General features: G+C 42.2%; 3 protein-coding genes across 3 annotated transcripts; all 3 read right to left on the minus strand.

Annotated features, from left to right (window-relative positions):
- Nucleotides 1-6786: 6786 nt before the first annotated feature.
- Nucleotides 6787-8125, minus strand: hoxd9a (homeobox D9a). The gene is made up of 2 exons (XM_061842228.1): nucleotides 7618-8125; nucleotides 6787-7255 (listed from the first exon to the last, which is right to left on the minus strand). Exons 1-2 carry the CDS (start codon nucleotides 8123-8125, stop codon nucleotides 6963-6965), a joined length of 801 nt encoding a protein of 266 aa, XP_061698212.1. The 3' UTR covers nucleotides 6787-6962.
- A 1079-nt stretch (nucleotides 8126-9204) lies between these two features.
- Nucleotides 9205-13602, minus strand: hoxd10a (homeobox D10a). The gene is made up of 2 exons (XM_061841532.1): nucleotides 12827-13602; nucleotides 9205-10428 (listed from the first exon to the last, which is right to left on the minus strand). Exons 1-2 carry the CDS (start codon nucleotides 13533-13535, stop codon nucleotides 10154-10156), a joined length of 984 nt encoding a protein of 327 aa, XP_061697516.1. The 5' UTR covers nucleotides 13536-13602; the 3' UTR covers nucleotides 9205-10153.
- A 1179-nt stretch (nucleotides 13603-14781) lies between these two features.
- hoxd11a (homeobox D11a) lies at nucleotides 14782-18991 on the minus strand. Its single transcript, XM_061841598.1, has 2 exons — nucleotides 18176-18991; nucleotides 14782-16058 (listed from the first exon to the last, which is right to left on the minus strand). The coding sequence occupies exons 1-2, from the start codon at nucleotides 18891-18893 to the stop codon at nucleotides 15823-15825; spliced, it is 954 nt and encodes a 317-aa protein (XP_061697582.1). The 5' UTR covers nucleotides 18894-18991; the 3' UTR covers nucleotides 14782-15822.
- Nucleotides 18992-22324: the final 3333 nt, after the last annotated feature.

The raw sequence follows: 22324 nt of genomic DNA on the forward strand, positions 1-22324 counted from the left end.
TTATATTATCTGTGATCAATTATTCATTATTATTATAGCATCATAATTAAAAAATGAGTATAATTAATTTGAGCGCCCCTAAAAAGTCCTGCAATTTTCTCCAATATTTATATTACTATACTTTATTTGAGTGTTATTTATTATTATTATTATTTGTTATTGTAGTAGTAGCATCAATAGTAAGATTCAATTAAGTACCATGAAATTTGAACACTCCTAAAATATAATTTACTCTGCGTAGCTTTAGGATCCAAACATGTATGGTTTTTACAGTATGTCAGCTTTTCACCTTTCCAGAGCCAAGTTTGGAGAAAATCTCACGTCAAACCAGAAAAGGACAAAATGATGAAATGATGATCATCTTGCCCCAATTGAATCCCAAATGTACTTGGTGTGCAATCTGCCAACTTGAAACCATGGCAACAGGCGGATACACTCACGGCTCAACTGTACCTTCTGCCATCTAGCGGAAGTGGATTTCATCCTTCTGCCTATCATGATACGTCGCTCCCATAGATGCATGAGCAAAGATACATGATTTGCAATAAATACGCAATACCTTTCTGACCTATGAAGTGAAATTGAAATGCCGAGAATTTAACATAGTTTCCCCAGGCGCACCTGACGACCTCTCAATCAGGTTGCATGGGTATCGCAGATTTTCAGTCATGTTTGTACCACCCAAAACGGTGACGTCATTCACGCTTCAGCCATTTCTGCTGTTCTATGTGATGATGATAATGAGGAGGAGGAGGAGGATGATGATGATGATGATGATGATGATGATGGTGATATCAGGATTAGATCACAATTCTATCTCCCTAAATGCCTTTGCCCTGATTGCTCTTAAGATCAACATCCCCACCACAATAATCAACCTAAAGTTCAATAAACACATCGCTGACGATATCAGCCCAAGCTCCGACCTGTTTTAAAGCTGCTTTCATGCAGCACAAGCCCAACATAAATAAACAATAACAACAACAAAACACACAGCCCCTTTGAGGAAAAAGGCCAGCAAAAGTAGCCACGTGACAGCGCTTCTCAGCCAATCAGAGCCCAGCGTCCTTGGAAACGGACGCCGATTGTTGGACAACGGCGCCTTCTGCTGGATGCTGCTGGTCACCCCCCCCCACCCCCCCCCGCCCCCATCCCTGACTCTCCTCCAGAGATCAGAATGCATTTAGTGGGCACCTGTTCGAAATATAAATAAACGTCTATTTTATTTCGTCAAGGCTTTCTGTGGCGTTTACCTCGTTGCTTTTTTTGCAGTGGCTGACGTGAGCCTTGAGATTGCTGCAGGGCGGCGTCGGAAGCCTTTGCAGGCCTTTGTGGTCAAAATAGGTCTCAGTGAACGTTCAACTTAAACATGTAATGGATAATATTTTAAGATATAAACCATACACTGCAAATAGCGCGTCTCAGTCAAACGGAGAGTCCGCTTTTCCGCATTTGATAAGAGAAAATTGGCATCTGCACGGATTTTTTTTTTTTTTTTTTTGTATGGCGTGCAGATTTAGTCAAAGAGAAATGAGAATATAAAAGAAAAAAATCAAATTCAATGGCAGAAAGATGGCGTGACTATTTGTATGTGTTTTTTAGGCCACTCTACTGCTGGTGTGTGTGCTGTTCTTCAGCCTCCATTTTGCCGCATTGCAGTGAGGTTGTAAATACTTTCGCAGCTGCCTGTCAGGCCATACTGAAATACTGTCTTTGTTCACTCGGGCCCCCATCTCCATGCGTGCAGCTGAACGGCAGCAGCGGGGAAAACGTCCGCTTCCTCGCCCAAAAACAGACAAAACATCAGCAGCTGTGTATTAATATGAACCAAAAATTGGACGAGAGTATTTGGGACGTCGCAATTTGCAAGGCGCTTCATCTGTTTGGACACCAGACAGCAAAAAAAAGTGGTCCTGGATTTTTCACTGAATGCACACGTGAACTAGTTTTGAATGCATGCCCTGTATTTATATTGAAAGGTGAAATCACTTGCATCCCAAAAGAAACCTGGCAGACAGAAGCAATCGATGACTAAACACACACGCTGCATTGCATGCAATCTTGTCAAAAATGCTCCCTCGTTTCTTCTTGATGAACATGAAGCTTGCACATTACCCCCCTCCTTCCCCCCCCAAAAAAATATTCGCTCATCTGCAGTGCCTTAAATCGAACTGACATGCGGTGCTTGGCATGACTAATGCAACAGGAAGCTGTCAAACACTCCCCCCCCCAAAAAAAAAAAAAAAAACACAACAACTTACAAATCGATGGCGGATAATCCATATTTGGTCATCGACGTTGGATCTTCAGCGCTGATAAGTTTCAGGATCTACCGGCCAAGTTGACGCTCAGGCACGCGCTCACACTTCGGAGCGCGCCTCCATGAGCGAGCAGAGCGACTGGCAATTTTTACAGGAAGCTCCACCGTGTCGTATTGCTTTGGAGATCATCGAGACGCAGAATGAGGTGATGGAGAGAGGAGGGGGGCAAGGGAAGGGGGGGGGGTGCTCGCCTGCCTGCTTGTCTGCATGGGAAATGAGCAAAAGAGCCATGAAGACGTTTGCTGCCTCGCGCACATGACCTGTGGCATCCAATGGCAGACCAGAGAAGCACATAAAAGCGTCTAGTGCCATGTTGTAAATTGTCCTCTCACAAAAAAAGGAATTTCCACCGCAGTAACTCTTCCTATTTTTTTTTCGGCCGCATAAAGACGAGGGGCCCTGGCAGCCTTCTTTTCTCTTTTCGCTACGTAATGATCGCCCAAATCTACCACTTGGAACCACAAATGCTCTTTTAGTTTACTCTAGTACTATAAAGGGGAATTTTCCTGATCCTAATAGTAGAATTGCCTCAGTCGTATTTGAACCAAAAAATAGATACAACACAGCAAATAAGAGTGCAGTTATACTTCGATTCACCCTCACCCAAACAATTTTTTAAGCAAGCGTATTAGTATTTTACACGTATTTTACACGTGTACAGAACAAAACATGCAGTTTTGTATTGATATTGTGACCGCAAGTTAATTCGACCTAAAAAAAAAAAAAACTCTTTAACATTTTAAATGACTGGAGAGAGAATGCAGTGTTCACAAAAACGTCTCAAATAGTATTTTTGTTCCCTTTTTTTTTATAACCGAGCGAAATCCCACACGAGGATTTTACATGAAATAAAATACTTTAAAACCTCGCTGTTACGTATATTTGTAGCTGTTTGTTTGCACTGGTATGTGCGCGTGTGCGTAGGGGGGTTAAGGATAAAACCATAATGGTGATGAGATTATTTCCGAGACCCTTAAGGACGAACTCTCTTGGTTCTCTTATAAGCACGCTTTTGTAAACTTATATACTCTTTAAAATATATGGAATCATTTAACCGTATAAACAACATTTCACATTCAAAGACTTTTGTGTTTAGTCATCTGTTCATACTTAATAGTCCTTGCAATACTTTTTTTTGGAAGTATAAGGATTTCTTTCTCGTAAGAATCACTTAGTTACGGCCTTGAGCGAGGGGGCTAAACGCACGGGTCGTAAGGTATGCCACGTTATCTTTATTCATCAAATGATATTTCAAGGGAAGAAAAGGCATTTTGTTTGGTGATCATAATCTGCTGCAGTTGTTGGCTGTATCTCAAATTCATTGATGATGTAGATTCAATTCTGCTTGGCTTTTCATCAGATCCAAATCTGACAAGGAGGACTCCAGAAAAATTATTAGATCGTGTTGACAATTCATCTTTAAAAAAAAAAGTAAATTAGCTCGTTCTGTTGGCAAGCTAAAAAAAAATTAACACAGTTCATTAATAATTAACCTTTGTGACACTGTACCTAAGGGTTTATTTTAAATTACTGTAAGTGAAACGTTTGCCAAATGGTGACGTAGATTTTGTGCGTCTGCTCTCTGTGCTTTTGTGGAGAATCTTGTGAGTGACGTCACATACAGGCGCTCCAATAAAAACCTCACGTGGGTGTTCCTGGCATGTAGAAAAACAATATGTGGAATACTATAATGCCACTGTATCATTTTCAGAATAGTAACCTTTTTTGTCTGCCATGTAATTAGGCCACTGAATGCCAAATGACTCTTTGACCATTTTTTAAATTTATATTCCAACCGTTTAAAAAGTCTTTACGATTCTTTATGAAAGTATGAAGTTTTTGAATGGAGTGTTTATTGTAAACTTTTGGATCACATTTAATTGTCCTGCAGAAGGAGTGGGGAACATTTTTCCTATCCGAGGCCAATAATAAATTTATAGGTTAGAAAAAATTAGGACGCAATTTATGGTTTGAACTTTTGAGCTTTGTGGGTGTGCATTTCTAAATTATTAATCAGAGCTCCATAAGGCCATGTAGAAGCTCGCGAAAGAAAAGTGTACAAATTTAGCCTTGTGATTGGTCCAAGTGGCGACTAACATCTCCGGCGTTAATAAAACATTCATTATCTTTCCACTACTCCATTAGTTTGGATTAAACTGGAAGATTTTCACATTTCTCCTCATTGCAGTCCTCAATTTTATGCCAATGACTGAACGACTGTTGACCTCACTGAGAACGTGCACACACACGCGCGCACATTAAAAGCAAATTATTTTATCTTTGCAGATATTTTTAGAAAGAGCATTTGGCCTGTATCAAGTTTTGTAATGTAATCTAGGAAAAATATTTAGCCACTTTATGGACTTTGTGATTTCGATTGCTGGCAAATTTCACTTTTACTCTATTACAAGATGTTAATATACGTTTTACTCAGATACTTTCCACCTAAACATCGTTACGTTACATACGAAATGTAATCCGAAGAATTTCTGGGACGCAGTCCCTGAGCTGCATATCTTTAATTCCCCCACTGAAGTAAATAAATAAATAAATACAAATACAATTCAATGAAATCAAGTGATAAATCGAAATTCTAACCACTCACTTTTACGCCCATATTTAAATATATTTAATATCAATATACTTACAATCACACATACTTTAAGATTTTTACTCGAGTAGAGAGCTAACACATGGACTTTAGGTTTCGCCAAAGTTATTCTTCAGACTTGTACTTTTACTGTAGTATCCCATTGACTTTTACTCAAGTAATATTCTGCATGCAAGGTGGCTTTACATGCTTTCCTAATTCTTTTCCGTCGAGATAGAGTACTTGTACTTTTATTCAAGCAACACGTTCAGGGCCCTTTAAGACTTTAATACAAAAAACTTCAACCGAAGTCATTTCCCGCTCAGCTTTTTGTCCTTTTACTCAAGTATTGCGTTCAGCATAATTTATACCTTCAACTTTCCATGATATCCCGTACACATTTAGGGTCCATTGAAATATTTGTGGTACTCTTTTGCGAAACACCCAAATACCAATCATCAACTTCCTGTTACTTGACCTTATGGGCATGACAGAAGGTTAATTACATCGAACATTATTTTTTTTTTTTAGAAAATAAGTATTATTTTCGTCATATGACGTTTTGTGGTCGAGATGTCGATGTTTAACAATTACTTGTGACTATGACCTACTTTTGTACTTTGCTTTGAAAAACGTTACTCAAATGACATCACGGGGTTATATCATGGGTCATGAATTCCTATGTTCACTTTAATACTATTTACTATAATTTTCTTTTTTGGGGAGAGACGTTGGCATTCTAACACTTTTGTAATCTGCGTATAGTGTATTGATCGGCTCCTTCTGTTGCGGATGTGTTTTGTTTGTACTAAAGGAACAACAGCACCCTCTAGCGCCACGTGGCTCGGCGATAGTACACGTTCACGATGCACAACTGCGATCCCCAAAAAATTTGTTTTGTCTCAGTTCACCATTCATTCGTATTTGACACAAAGCAAATATAATAGTAATAATAAAATATAAAAATGTGCATTTACGCACTCTGGGTGAAGTTTAGATTCCCACCGGTGGGAAGCAGAGTCGAAAAATTCATGTGACCATTTAGACCTGGGGTGATTTCCTGTGCAACAATCCATCGGCCAGACACCCCTGTGTCCACATTTTCATTGTCAGCAACACAAGGCCCCCACACCACCACCACCACCAAAAAAAAAAAAAAAAAAAAAAAAAACGCCCGGAGAGGAAAAAGGAGGTTTCAAAGGGGCTCGCTTTAATTACTGACTGCGAGGGCCAATAAACTCATTTAAAACAGACGTCTAGCCAGCTCTATAGCTTTTATTTCTTCCTGCTCTAAAGTCATTATAAGACCACAACGATTTCGGCCAACCATAAACGCCCCCGCGCAAAAGTCTCCGAAGAAATTTTTTTGCGATTAGTTCCATAATCTCTTTAATCTGCCTCGTTTGCAGCACCGGCGGCATTCCTCGTGAATTATTACTGGCACATTTTACATAAAAAAAAAACCCCAATATATTAACTTCGTCAAAAACGGGTTTATATTTATAAATCTGCGTAGGTATCAATGTGTATGTGTGTTTATGTATGTGCACACATTCGTGTGTGTTGTGTGTGTGTGTGTGTGTGTATATATATATATAATATATATATATATATATATATATATATATATATATATATATATAATAGGTGTAATGTATACATATAAAGGTCGTTGATTTATACAAAATATATATTTTTTCACTTTGGAAATAAACGCGTACGCACATACACGCAAACAATGTATGTCTAATGTACGAATGCCTGCCTTAAAATAGTGTATTCCCACAAAAAAAATCAAACAAATAACAGAGAGTTATTTATAATAAAATAAAATTAAGCAACACGTACAGACGCGAGCGGACACACACACACACACAATGCTTTTTGTCACCTGAATCCAGTTGCAAAGTAAAAAGGACAAAAAAAGAGGTGAGGAAAATGATGATCCACACAGTGTCTCTCAGTATTCGAGTGCCTCGACTTAAAATAATGGAAATTGTGCTTAAAAAACAGCAAAAACCAAACAAACCAAAACAGTTCTCAGCGGAATCCTACAACTGCTCCTTGCCGCCTCTGTCTCGGTTCATCTTCTTCATTTTCATCCTGCGGTTTTGGAACCAGATCTTGACTTGCCTCTCGCTCAGGCTCAGGATGCGGGCCACCTCGTAGCGGCGGTCCCGGCTCAGGTACATGTTGTACAAGAACTCCTTCTCCAGCTCCAGAGTCTGATATTTGGTGTAGGGGCAGCGCTTCTTCCTGCTGGAGCGCGCGTGGATCCAGTTTGCTGCCGGGTTGGTCGCCTGGTGGGACGCCGGGTTGGCCGCCTGGTGGGCCGCCGATTTGCCTGCATGCACAACATGACACACGACAAGCCTGCATCACTCCTTGCAATGTTGGCTACACCAAGCTTGCGATGGGCTTTGGAAAGATATATTTCCATCCAGGTGTTTCCTTAGGAGCCTCGTGTTTTGCACGAAGCCCACCCCGCACATCCCCCCAGGCAGACACAAAAATTGCAGAATCCTGTGTAATAACTAAAAAAAAAAAAAAAAAAACAGGGCGGGTTCTGGCCGTACCGGGCCGCGGTGTTGTAGCAGGCTCCAGGACACTTTTATGGGTCAGTAAAACATCCCGTTTTACACCGTCAGCTCACACGGTTATAAATCAGCACTGGGGGGCTATTTGCATGCATGCGCTTTTACTCACTTGGGTCAACTCGTTTCTCGTCTTTGGGCTCACTGGAGATGGACAGCTCGCCTCCAGCCCGAGCCCTTTCCGGAGCTTCGGGCCGGTGCCCGGCCAGAGCCCGAGTTCCAGCCTCCAGGCCCGGCTGGTTGTCGCCGATCTTCGGCGGGGAGAGCTGCGGCTTCCGGGCGCACGGCGCGCGTCGGCCGGGGGCGAATCCGGCGAAGCGGGCGACGTGGTTGGGGACCGGCTCCATCCAGGGTCGCGCCCCAAGGCATCTCGGGTCCGTTTGTTGGGCAAAAGGGTGGTGGTGGTAGATCCCCTGCGGGTGGACCGGGGGCCACGGCGCCGAGAAGACGGCGGATTTGGGAGCGAAGTTGCAGGAGGAGAAGTCGGTGTGGTGGTCGCCGGCGCCTGGCGGCCTGCTCGGGGCTGTCGCGTGCGGGGGAGGCTGCATGAACCGAGCGCCGTACACGTCCTCCGCGTCCGGACCTAGAACCGCGTCCGCATAGCAGCTGGCGACAGACATTTTTATTTTATTATTATATATATTTTTTTTGCTTTTGTTTTGATGCGCGCCGCACTCAAAATAAAACGACTTGCACTGATAGGGGAAGCTCCCCTCTATGAACAATCATAGTATTTTTTGCTGGCCTGCGTCTCCACGGATTGGTTACATGGATCACGTGGTCATATTTACCAATACTCCCAGTAAATCAAGCCTACCCCCGGTTGTGCTTTTTTTTTTCCTCATTTGATTTTTTTTCCGGATAGGACGTTAGGGGTCAACATTTAGTTAAATTTAACACACTCACGTTCTTCAGAGGTCTTTCCGTTACTCATGCACCCAGTAAAACAATCTTTATAGACTTCGAGAATCCTTGTAAAATAGATGTAATAACATGTAAAAAAAAAAATATATATATATATATATATATATAAATAATGCAGGCGCCATTCTTCCTATTCGACCATGGAAACATGTTTACTTTTTCTTTTATTTCACACCGAGTTCGAAACCCCCCACAAATTAAGTATTAGTTGGGAATAGTAATAATAATATTAATAATCCATATACTTATGCGTATCAATAAATGTTTTATGGGGTGCGCCTGATTATACATGCCACCTATAAAAAAAAAAAAAGATTAGACGTCAGGATGGCCATCTGCACGTTGCAATTGAAGTACTTGTACAGCGGTGATTTTTCTTTTATGAAACTTTTATACAATATACATGTAAAGAATAACACTTTGGACTTTCTCTTGACCAACTTTCAAGGTCGGATGTGACATTATTAAAAGAATAACCTTTATGTCTCCACCTTTGTGTTAAAGATTACTCCTCTGTTTACTTTACATTATATTTTATATACTTAAATTGTGTGATTTAAGTCCTCGTGGCCTCATTTGTCATTCATTTTTTTCCCTATTTTCATTGTAGTTTAGCAAATAATTGAATATTTGTGTAAATTATATACATATACTCATCATTGTTGAATGTTAATTCTACTTCAAGCACTTTATACACATTTCTATATTAATAAAGGACTACTTGGTGAGATAAACAATGTCGATCATTTTATTGGAAGAGACTGTACATGGCGCACACATGCAACATATAAGCACACGTGAATCTTGTTTTTAAACCCATTCACATTTCCGGTGAACGAACGTTTCACACTTCAACACAGACTGTACGACAATGCACTCAAATACACGGACAACTTAAAATAGATAAAAACCTAAGCAGATTTTCTGCAAAAACCCACATCAAACTGGCCGCCGTAGCTGGTACACAATAGGTTTCATAACATAACAAGCTACGTCAGAAAGGTCAATATGTCCTTAAATATTTTTTGTCGGTTAAAGGATACAGTTTCATTCTATCATTCTAATTGTTATACTGTGGTGACCTTGAGCCTTTCGAGAGAGGCAACATGTCAAAACACCTATCATGCAGTGTATTTGGATAGAACTTCAATAATAAACACATTAATCATACTGCTAACCCATATCAGTGTGACAATAGTAATGATGCAGTTCTTGTACAGGATGTCATTAGATCGGTGATTCCCAACCACCAACATTCAAATTTATTCGATTGGTCCCTTAACAATTATTACAATTCAGTAGATTTGTTTATCTATCAATGCTAGTGGCAGAACATTGACATTCTCTTCCACTAGATGGCGGAAGGTGCAGCGTCTATTTTTTTGTGCATCGTGGTTTGGGAGATTATTTTCTAACGTCGTGTGTGTGTGTGTGTGTGTGTGTGTGTGTTGTGTGTGTGTGTGTGTGTGTGTGTGTGTGTGCGTGCGTGTGTGTGTATGTGTGTGTGTGTGTGTCTGCCTGTGAAACACTGCATGACACTATACAGGGAGGTGATTCTTTTCAAGTGACCAGTGAGTGTCCAATAATTTAAGACCCAAAAACTAACAAAAAAAAAAAAAACATCAAGAAAAGTTCAATACCACAACAAAGTGAACACAAAAAAGATATTAATGCTAACATTGTTGATCAATACTAATACAGTACAGGGAATTACAGGTCAGAGTTCAGGAGAAAGCGAGATTAGAGTTCAGTTCCCGCACTCGACATTCCCGGTTCATCTTCTTGAGCTTCATCCTGCGGTTCTGGAACCAAATCTTGACCTGCCTGTCGCTCAGGTTAACACTCCTGCTGATTTCCATTCGCCGTTCTCGGGTTAGGTACATGTTGTACAGGAACTCTTTCTCCAGTTCCAAGGTCTGGTGCTTGGTGTAGGGCGAACGCTTCTTTCGGCCGCTCCTGGCCGTCAGCCAGCTGCCGGTCTGGGGGTTGTTTTTTTGCCCTGTGGGGGGAATTGGTGATATGCTGAGTTTTTGACATGATGCCATACACGTTTCCAAGTATATGAAAAGGGAGAGCACAAGATCAAAATAGGCCTACGGACTCTAAGTGGTGTGTCAGAGAAGTTCCAGGACAGGTTTCACAAAATCCAAATTCAAATCCAAACTAAGAGACCCCACCCCCTTCTTCGCCGCCCACATCCTGGCATTTTGCTTCATTCGGTGTGTGAGAAGAGGCAAGAGTTGCCCCGAGCATCGAACAGTCCATGGCCAAGTACTTCACTAACCTCTCTACTCACCTGACCTGGTTCCGTGCATTTCTTTGTGTTTTTCCCCCCTCTTGCCGAAGCTCAAGTGGGTCATCTTCCTGACAACGGTGTTGTGGAGTATCCTGGAAAAATCCTTCAAGGAGTGCAATGAAGGCCTGCTTCAGAGGGGATGACTTTGAATCGTAAAACTTGCAGTCTGGATTTGAAATCCTTCTTTGGTGGCACTGGTTCTGAAACTTTTCTGGCACACCCTCTTGTTTCTTTTTCCAAAAGTGGACATATATGTTCCCAAAATGTGAAAGTTATAATGCAATAAAACCCATAGGGACAAGCGCTTCTAAATTGAACCACAATGAATGTCCACGGACAAAAGTAAATGTCCAGAGTAAATGAGTCCGCTTACGTGCTGCCTCGTGGTAAACCAATGGGAAAACAGGAGAGATTTTTTTTGATTCTCCATTTTTTTTCCAGATGAAAAAAAAAAGATTCATTATTTGTACGTTTTCTTCCAAATAGTGGTCAAAGTCAAGTAGGGGTGGGGGGGGGGGTCGTTCTTTAGTCGATGCAAAGCCGTTGCAAGTTACAATATAAACCAATGATTCAGAAATAGTGCAGGGGGTTGAGGATTATTTGTACTTTTTGGTTCAAATCAAGTCTCAATGGTTAAAAAAGTAGAGTAAGAGGGTACCTTTTGGGTGCCACAAGCCAAAACAATTTGAAGTCGAAAAGAATGTAGAAAGTAGGGGTAGTTTCAGGACCATTTGTTTCTATTCCAGCCAAAAAGTGGTAAAAGTCTAGTGTCAAGGGTGAAAAAATGCTGCCATTGAGGAGTGCCAGACCATTGCAAGTTGCAATCTAAACTAATTGGGGCTAGTTTGGGGTTGTTTTTACCTTTTCCAATGCTAAACAGCAATAAAAGTCAAGTGTGAAGGATTCAAGAAAAACAGACACGGTCAAATGAGTGCGTTGTAACCCGGATGTTAACGCATCTAAGCCTACGTAAAATAATTAAATAAATAAATGTTAAAAAAAAACGTTTTTTTGACTTCTTAAATAATTGACGATGCATTTTGGGACCACAAAGCAGTAAATGTGTCTATACGGTTAAGAAAAACAAAAGTAAATTTATGCTCTAGTGACAAGCAATTTTAACCCCAAAATAGTTTCCAAAATGTTTAACCCAAATACAAATTTTAAAAAAGGCTTCATCCTAAAGACTCCATCTTACATATTCATAAGCATTAAGTTTCCAAGGCTTATGTCAATTGTTAAGGTTATAGAAGGGGGTCCGGATGGTGGGTAGGGAGTTGTTGTTTTTTTAGCGTAGGCCCGAAAAGTTGTTTTGTGTTATAAATAAAGTAATTAATTTTCTGAATTGAAACGAAAAATGTAAAAGACAAAATGCTCGGACTCTTGGTTTTTTTTGGCGTGATGACGTCACTTCACTTGTACCTTTCATCCAGGCTTTATGTGACACTCTTCGGGGTCACTACATTGTTCACACATCTCGTTTTTTGCTGTATAAGATCATTTTTCATATTCATATTTTAAAATTAGTTTTCATGTCTACGTCTCAAAATGGAATGATTGAACATTTTATGAATATTATAAAAAAACGATTAATAGTTCTGTAGTGCCTCATGAGATTTATTTTATACCGGATTAAATTTTTTTCTCCATGTCCCTTTACGGGCTCCGTACCTCTACATTGATGATAAAGAAATGCATTTATTTCAACAAACACGACCCCCCCCCCCACGGCAATAAATATATATATATATATATATATATATATATATTCCTTGCTTAACACCAAAATAATTAAATTGCATTTTACTGACTAAAAAAGAAAAAAGAAAAAAAAAGAACCCACCAAAGCTTCAATCTAACTTGCAATGTTTGGCAGATAAATAACCAAAGAGAGGCGTCCCCGAGGTTCCCATCTCGCAAATGAAAATGTTCAATCGGCCTACGAGTGGTGTAAAATGACCTGAAAGTATATCGCGTGCGGGCACGCAGGCTGCATGGCGCGCGCGCGCATGATGAGAATAAGCCTCTCATTAAACATTATGACTGCGGAGGCTTGTTTGTGTTTTATCTGCACTTTTACGAGGCTGGAGGCCAATCCCACCTTTCCCTGGGTCCCGTGGCACCAGACTGGACTGTGTCTTCTCCTCCTCCTCCTCCTCCACCTCCTCCTGCTGTTCATCGTCGTCGTCGTCTTCTTCCTCCGCGCTGGACGGGCAGGGATCCGGGCTCCCGGCGGCCACGGGGATGCGCGGCGGGGGCTCCTTCGTTAGGGGCTGCAGTTGCGGGGCGACCCGGTCCAGCTGCATCAGCGTCGGGCTCGGCCGACGGCCGCAATCCTCCTCCCGCCGCCCCCTCCCGTCGCACGCGTACGTTTGACTGAGTCTGAAATACCCCGGAACTGGAACCTCGGGGGCGTCGGCTCGCTCAGGTTCGGCCACAACTGGCGAGTACGCGTGGACGTCCGCCTGCCGCCGATTTCCTTTTTGCGCCCGTTTCTCGGAGAACATGCAGCAGTCGCCCTCCTCCTTGATACTCTGCTGCGCGTATATAGAATTTGGACTCACGGGCGCCTCTGCTCTGCACGCTCTTCCCGGTTCGGCCCACTGCCGGGCGAAATACGAGGGGACGCTGGCGGCCGCGCCGTGCTGGCCGAGCTCCCCGCCTTTGGCCGAAGGTGGCACGAGTCCACAGGTTTGCATGGCGTAGTCATGACACGCGGGCGACGCGTACATGTCGTCCGTCCTGCAGGCGCCGAGGTATGCGTCCACTAAGAAGGGGTTTGCAGCAGCAGAGTTGCTGGGGAAGGACATTTTTGCTGTCTTCTGGAAGCTGACATAGCTGCACTCCCAGTCGGAGTAGGCGCCGACCACATGACAAGCCCACCAATGAGCTTTGAAAATGGCCTTGACACGCAGTCTGCTTGCGCAAAGGCGCAGTCTGCAGCGACACCTAGAACCAGCACTTGAAATTGGTCGATAGCGTGGGGCGGGAGGGGGGGGGGGTTCGCCTGGGCCTGCTTCTTACATCGTCGATTTAGACAAACCAAAAAACCGCAGAGCATGTGGAAAAGCGAATGCACACACACACACACACACACACACACACACACACACACACACACACACACACACACAAACGCGTGCAACAGTTTTTGGTTTGCATCTACCTCTTTTTCAGGCCAAAGCCCACAACAAAAAGAAAAAAATACACATTTAGGTCGTCCATATTGTTTTCTGCTCACATCTCAGTTGTACTGTTTTGTGTTTTTCTCCCAGATTCGGCATTTCACTCAATGCGTTGCATGAAAAGAATTTTGCTACACTTTCTAGTCTCGGTGAGGCAGAAAGGAAGCTCAAAGGACAGAAGGAAAAACTCTTCTTAAGTGGTTCTTGGAACGTGAACAATATTTTTTTCCCGGGAGCCTCCAGTTTCCAGTGCAATATTATAATAGAACCACGTGGCTACAACGAGGGGTTTGTTTGATTCCAGGAGAGCACATTGTTTTGCTCGCACATGACGGTAAGTAGAGCAAATTGTAAAGGGGGAGGGGCGGGGGGTAACCGTTTAAGATGCTTTCAAAGCCGTCAAAGAACAACATTTCATGCAACCAAATTAAATATTGTCCCTACATGAATTCAATTCGGGGTATTTAATCTGGATTTTAAAAAGCATCCTTTAAATTTAGGTACACCCCACACTCCCTTTTTTCGAAACATTTGTTGAACTAAACAAAAAGACTTTATCAGTAACAATACGAAATGCCGAACTGTACAGAATGTGTATTCTCTTTTTTCCATACGTCACCAACACACGCACACACATACTCACGCACGCACAATGCACGCCATATGTCTCGACGACAAACAATTAAAAACTAATATTACGAGTGAGTATAATTTTTGGCTTGGAAGCCAGACTTTTTAAATGTTTTAAAGCAAAATACAATGTTTTGTTACATTTGCAGTGTGACGTTAAATGAGAGGATTTCTATTCGGAATCCTCAAAAATAATAATAATAAAATAAAATAAAATCCAGCATCAGGAACATTTGTGCGTTCAAGTAAAAAAAAAAGATTGTACATACTGAGAATAATTATTACACTCGTTATAGTATTTGCATCGGGAAGTACTTATCTGCTCGTTATTATGCATTAATCACTCAGCATTCACGTCAAAAAGAGTTTATATGTGATTTTTTTTAACTATATCTTGAAACATACGTAGTACAGAGCTGAAAAGCAATCCCAAAGCTTTTTTTTTGTCCTTGCACTCTCCAAAACTACAAGGCTGCCCTCTTGTGGACATTTGAGAAATGACGTTCACAGTCATTTCACTGTCATTTCACTGCTGGACTTTAATAGCAATGCAATGAAACGCTTCGTCAAATTTATTTAATGTCTCTCCCCCGTTCCTTCCTTCCTGATAGTGAGCGCTTTGGTCAATTTAAATTAAAAATGCATAGACACAGAACTGTTAAAATATGCATTGGCGCTTATCCGACAGCGTCACAATGAGGCGGTCACTCTCCCCGTTCGGTGAGAAAACACAGTCCACATCCACGTTGGTCCATGTCGAATATCCAACATCAATGTACAAAAAAAATAAAATTAAAATAAATAGAAATGTCTCCAGCTCGTCGGGCATTTGCAACTGTACTTTGAGGCAGGAAAAGAGAGTCTGCATGGGAGCCGGGAGGGGGAGGGGGCGGAGGGGTCTCCAAAGTCCAATAGCCCCTTATTTAGACGTTTACAGCGGCTTTTATGATTGTGTCTAGACGGTTCAAGGTTTAGTAAACAATCCAGTGTTTGAAAGGAGGGGAAATAAAGCCGCGAGGAGCCCCATTTCTCCAAAGCTTCCTCGTCGGCTGCTTGTTGCGTCCTTGAACATTTTTTTGTTTGTTTGGCACGTTGACACCACATATGACATGCACCTTACACGCGAATAAATAATGGCGGCGAAAATACTTTTGTTCCTGATCGGGTGAAGAGAAGTTCATAAATAAAAGGCATTTCAAATACATGGCGACGGGACATAATGTATAAGGGAGCAGAGCAGTCTTTGGCGTGTACACACACACACAGTACACGTGTGTTTGTGTTAGAAGAGCGGATTGCCAGTGAAGTACTGTAGACGGTCGCGGTTGAGCTTCTTCTCCTTCATCCTTCTGTTCTGGAACCAGATCTTGACCTGGCGGTCGGACAGGTTGAGCATCCTCGAGAGCTGCAGGCGTTTCTCTTTGTTGATGTACACGTTGAAGAAGAACTCGCGTTCAAGTTCTCGGATCTGGTACTTGGAGTAGGGACACCTTTTCTTCCGTGACTTGCTGGACGAGGCTGGACGAACACAACAATTTTTTTGTTTGTTTTTAATGCAAAAGACGTAACCAAATTTCCAAAAAATAAAACATTAATTGATTGCCGAAATATATATCGACAAAAACAATGTATAAACTTTTTCCCCCCAATTTCTTCATCATCCACAAGGTACTGAAATCTATTCATTTTGTACTCGTTCTTATTAAATCGCGCCCTTAACGAGGCTAATTCCTTATTATCATTATTGTGCTACAAAACCATCACATACGCTCCCTATTTTTGCAAATGACGCGTTTTTGCGCGAAAAGCCCCCCCCCCCCCCTCAAAAAATGACTTGAAGCGATTTCTCATTATTTTCTCATCTCCAAAGTGCAAGGCCATGCTTTTGTTTTGTGTGTTTCTTTTCTGCACAAAAGCATGCATATTAACACGGCGGTCGGATACTATTGAGTAAGACTCTTTCCCCATTGGTTCGCCAGCGCAACAATATGATATTATAGCCAGTAATCCATTTGTTGTGCCACTATTTTTAGGTACGTTAAAGATGTTTGCAGTTACACTTAAACAATACTGTCCGAAATTCAGGACTGTACTGGAAATTACACGAGCCCGAGCCTGTTTGCATTCTTTTATATGTCTTTGACACTTTGCAGACATATGGACGGCCAAAAGGTGCACCGAAGATTTGGAACGAGTTTCTTATTTCAACTAAAGGACAATATACTTATTTTGCACAATTTATTTAAGTTTGCCAAAAGATGTCCCGCAATCAAAAATGCCAGTTTGTAATTGGGATGCAAAATGCGTATTTAGTATTATTTGAGAAGTGCGTGGCAGTTTTGTAGACGCGAGCATGTAAACTGGTCCATGGGCACACTTCGATTAAAAACAACAACAACACTATATTATTTACAGGAAATGACAGCATCCAACTGGCCTTTGGTCTCCCCGCGTGACGCAAGCACGCAAGCATGCGCAAACAGCATGACTAAAAAAAGCTTCTTCCCATCCCAATAATGAGTTAATGTGTTCCAGTTCAACGGCAATCCACTTACTTTATCCCCTGTTGCACGCATATGGCGCTGCTTCTCTTCCGTGTGGTTTTCACTTTTTGTTTCACCCTCCCAGTAAGGGGAAGCTCACTATACAGGAAGTTACACGAAAATAGAATTGTGCTTATATAACATGGATTTGTTACATGTGTTGCGATCGGGCTAAACACTGATTTTATTTTCAATGGGATAATTTATATTTTTGAGCAGCATATTAGTAGACTTAAGGTAGTAAAAAAAAAAAAAATGTCCCTCCTCAGTCCTAACTCTTATTTTTCCCGTATTTGCCATTTCACGTGTAAACTTCTGAGCACAACCGCAAATGTTTTGGGCTTTTTGGTGTGTGTTGTCTTTATTTTCACGCAGTAAAAGAATGAACGTACAAATTAAATTAATGAAAGTACAAAAAGTGAGCTTTTATCAACCTATTCCTATCCTACTCCATCTCAATAATGAAAAAAGAACTTAAAAAATATCCTACCCTTGCTTGCGGTGGACCTAAAGATTCGATTTGTTCCCTATGTTAGTGAATTATATTTGAGGGAGAAATTGCGCTTATTCACGTAAATATTCAAACCTATGGCTATGCATTCAAATGAGTCATGTATGCTAAAAAAAAAAAAAAAAAACTTTCATATACGTACATGACGGTTTAATTTAGCGCTATTGTGCACAAAAACAAAACAAAACAAAACAAACAAACAACAGCAGTGTAAGTTGAATTTTCCCTCGTGCAGTTGTTAACTACCGTAACAAAAAATGAGCTGATAGTAAAGATACAATGAATAGGACCAAAGTTTTTGTTTTAAGAAAAGGTCGCATTTCGGTTGTGTGCGAGAGCGTTTTGGAGCGCTGTAAATAAAGCTGTGTAGTACAGTTGCTAGTATCGCAGACTTGGCACCGGAGTGTCCGTTGCTTAACAATTTCCCATTGTAAATACCTCTACAGCCGTAAAGAACATCTTATTGGGATATAAAAGGCTTTTGCATGCGTATAAAGCCGCAGACGGGCGCGCGCGCGGCCACGGCGAAGGACACGCCATTGTCCGCTCCCACAATGAAGGGATCGACGTATACAACCCACTCTGCCGGCTGCTCTTGTCCCCACAGTTGGAAGACGAGTCGTCGTCCACGCTGGCCGCCGCCTCCCCGGCGCGCTCGTCCGCTTTGGGGTCTCCGGAGCCGTCCTCGCCGCCGTCGCCTCGGCCGCCATTCGTGATCTTGTGTCTCGGCAGCAGCGGCGGTGGTGGCGGCGGCGGCGCCTCCGCGGTACTTTTCTCCCCGTCGAAGAACTGGTCGAAGCCCTGCGGCAGGACCCCGTTGCGTCCCACCCCGGGGAAGAGGTTGCGCGGCGACCCGGCCCCCGACTGGGGGCCGCCGTACATGGGCTCGCTCTTGAAGGACGACTGGATCAAATCCCGGTGCATGAGCTCCTCCGAGGAGTAGTAAGACGCGTAGTTGCCCCGATAGTGCCATTTGCTCGGGTGCTCCAGTCCGTAATCCCTGAAGGAGACCTCGCGGACGGGTTGCCCGATGTTGGCCGAGTAGGGGAAATTCACCTGGCAGGAGGTGCTTTGGGGCAGAAAGGAGGAGACGGACGTGAAGTCGGGCGTGGAGACGTAGTAAGTGCAGCTGGGCAGGTACATGCTGGACGCTCGCTCGTCGTAGTCCGTCATGTCTGCAGCTGGACCGCGACCACGGCGGCGGGGAGGAGGAGGAGGAGGAGGAGGTGGAGGAGAAGGAGGAGGAGGAAGAGGAGGAAGCAGCTTCTCCGCGGCTCCGGCGCCTTCGACTTCGCCCATCTAAGAGCCGCAAACGGGCTCGCTATACATCTTGATCGATTTTTAAGGCGATTGTGTCATGTGATTCCCCCCGGCCGAAAAATTACCATACATCAATATCGGTCATTAAAAAAAAAAAAAAAAAAAAAAAGCCTGTCTGGAGAAACTCATGTGAGGCCGTGGGAGAGTCTCAATTGGCTCCCTGGATGCTGGGGGAACTCCTCTCGTGCGCCATCATGGACAAGAAGAAGAAAGGAGGACAAGAAGGAGAGCAAGAGCAACTCTGCAATAATTTCATTCCATCTCGCTCAGTGACAACAAGTGAGGCTCCGTGCAGCAATGCCCCCCAAGCGCTCCCCACCCACCACACACACACACACACACACACGCACACACTCACACACGAGCGCGCGCTCGCGTGGAACCATTGACGTTGACCTCCAGCCTTATTAATGAAGGACGTCGCAAAACCGCCAAGGCCACATGCACGTCCACGTTAGGAGCGCGCGTGGCGTTATGCACTTGAAGCCTCATTGCGCCGGGGCGAGATGATGCTTGGCGCAGTTAAGAAGCCGCACGGTGGCTTCTAATTCGACATTCTTTATTGTCACGCAGGCAATAAAACAGACTCTTGCATAAATACAACACTCGGCCTCAACCCCCCCTCTCCCCCTCCCACCACCCCAGGAGTGAAGACAGATAAGCAATCATACAAGAAATTAACTCCACGCACGCAATGCAATTAAGACGCGTGATCAATGTTCAAATAACAGTGAAGGCGCGGGCGCGGGTCGTAATTTGTGATTCTCAGACCGATTGAAATTCTTCTTAATTTATAAGAATTGACGGGAATGTTTTTTTTTTTTAAATAGTTTCAGTGACACATCAATCTACTTATACGGCCCTAACAAGGACAGTTTATGCAATTTGATTTGTGTGTGTGTGTGTGTGTGTGTGTGTGTCGGCCAGTATTCTCATGACATGTTTCCAAAGCTCTACCACAATACAGTTAAATGTTACTGTACTTTTTTCAAGTCATGAATGGCTTGCAGTATCAGTAGTAAAATAAACCGCTGGTATGTTCAGGTGGGTGTATGCGCCCATGCATAGTGAGTAATGTAATGCATTGCATCGATTTTCAAGTTTGCAAAATGGGGAGCAGTATCGTGTAGCCTCAGTCGGTATGTTCAACTGGAACTGCAATGGATGGCGTTTCGAGCAGGAAAAGCACTTTTAAAAGTAAAAAATGTGATGAATAGTACAAAGTTGTTTTGTTCCCACCTTTTATTGCGATTGAGGAGACATCAGCTTTTGCGTCCACCCTTCAGCACTCCGCGTGACACACACACACACACACACAACTTTTAGTCGGCGCCTTAAAAGAGAATTGCAAAGAATAAAAAGCTCAGTGGAGCGCTGGAATTGTTACCAGGAAAAGGGTTTATTTTGACTTGTTGTTGTTTTTAAGTGATTGGAGTTATCTTCTTCGAGCTATTGGCTCCTGTATTTTAGTTTATTTTATATTTTTTAGATTTCACAGGGATTGATGGACCAAGAGAAAAGACCACTTGGAAATAAATTGTAGGAAATATGGTGTTGAGTAAAATAATTCAAAAGCATTACAAAAAGACTTCTGGGTTTTTATAGTACACTGTAATAATTGGTTGTATAATTATTTTCAACAAATAGACATTTAATAATGTCATGATACGATGTTGTAATTGTTATGTCGATTGTTTATTCCGATTGTTTTTTTAAAATGATCTTCCTATTTTTTTTACCTACATTTGCGCTAACTATCGTGTCGTTCCTGTTGTAGATAATTTTAATGAGTAATAATAATAATAATCATACATCCATCCATTTTCTTTGCTGCTTATCCTCACAAGGGTAGCGGGGAGTGCTGGAGCCAATAATAATAATAATAATAATAGTTTATCAAATATTTTTAGGAAAGTGAAATTGTATACAGGAGAGCTATATAAAAAAACAGTTGAAATATATATATAAATATAAAAAACAGTTGAAATAGTCGAAATCTATTTGGCTTCTAATAAAACGATCTCCAAAATCAACTCAGTCTATGTAGAATGGCGTAATTGTTTCCAACAGTGTCATTTTTATTGCGGTAACTTTACTGCTCGCCATTGTCTGCTGTATTTGTCTACTCCTAATTTTAGTTATTTGTTTTTTTGTAATAAACCTCTTCAATGAGGTAGTGAGAAATGTAGAGCAGATGCTTCGCGTTTCTCCAAAGCGATACTTCCCCCATCCGGTTATGAGCTGCCAACGCCGACGTTCGCTTACAATAGAAACTAGTTAAATAGTTTTTTTCCCCCTCGCGAAATAGATCCTAAACACTATTTACGTGGATCGATAGTTGTTCATCAGGCAGACTTTGACGGAAATGACGCAGATTATTTATCAGTGTCTGGTTAAGAAAACAATAAAAAGAGGATGCATCGTCCGAATTGGGAGGGCGGGGGGGGGGGGTAAAAAAATAGCAAGGGGAAAGACACTGACTCCTACACTGACCGATGGGCATCAGAATTGATCATTTGGGTTCATTTTTCTGACCACCTTTTTTATATTGGACCCCACCCCTCAAAAAAAAAAAAAAAAAATGGCGACATGTTAAGAGACGACAATCATCTGAATGCGTGGGAAGCAGCAATGCACAGTCCACTAACTTGACCTTAACTTTGTTTTGGCACCCCCACTGTCTTTAGGTCCCTGAGCTCAATGACGCTGTCTGGCCGCGTTTTGCCGCAATAAAGCAATAAAGTCACAAAATGGGGGGAGGAAACGTCGCGTAGAGGAAGCGAGCCTTTGCCGCAGCAGTAAAAATTCATACCCCCCACCCACCCCTCCAAAAAACGTGATGCGTGCTTTAATGTCTTCTTTCGCATGCCGAGGTCAACACTTCCAAGAAGACAACATTGGCGGCGCAGACAAAGGAAGACCGTGCATTTGAGTCAGCTCACTCTTTGAGAAGAATTTGCGCTTGCATGTGCCTGATTTGTCACGTGAATGTTGACCCAACTCGGACTGAAATTGTGCACTTTGCAACAGCATCTCCACCAAAGAGCGAACTCGAATGTTGCATCTTTGTCTCGTTATCCAAAAACGAATAATTTGTGCTGGCCAAGTACTTATACACGTTTATATATAGATTTTCATGTCATGTCCGGGGCTCCGTATGAATTGGAGTGCAATATGCTTTTTACATTTCAAATTCAGTGACACGTGCTTCCTTTTTTTTTTTTTTTTTTTTTTAGCTTTAACGCTAAGTGAAGAGTACAAAAAAATCAGTTCTAAAATTTTTTATAGGCTTATTCCAGGGAAACGCGTTTGTTGTCGTTGGATTTTTTTTTTTCGAGCATTAGTAAGTCTAAAATGCATTCCCCCCTGGTATTAGCTTTGCAATTGAACATGATTTTATATTTTATACA

Source organism: Syngnathoides biaculeatus, chromosome 14 (genome assembly GCF_019802595.1).
Source record: "Syngnathoides biaculeatus isolate LvHL_M chromosome 14, ASM1980259v1, whole genome shotgun sequence".
NCBI classification, from domain to species: domain Eukaryota; kingdom Metazoa; phylum Chordata; class Actinopteri; order Syngnathiformes; family Syngnathidae; genus Syngnathoides; species Syngnathoides biaculeatus.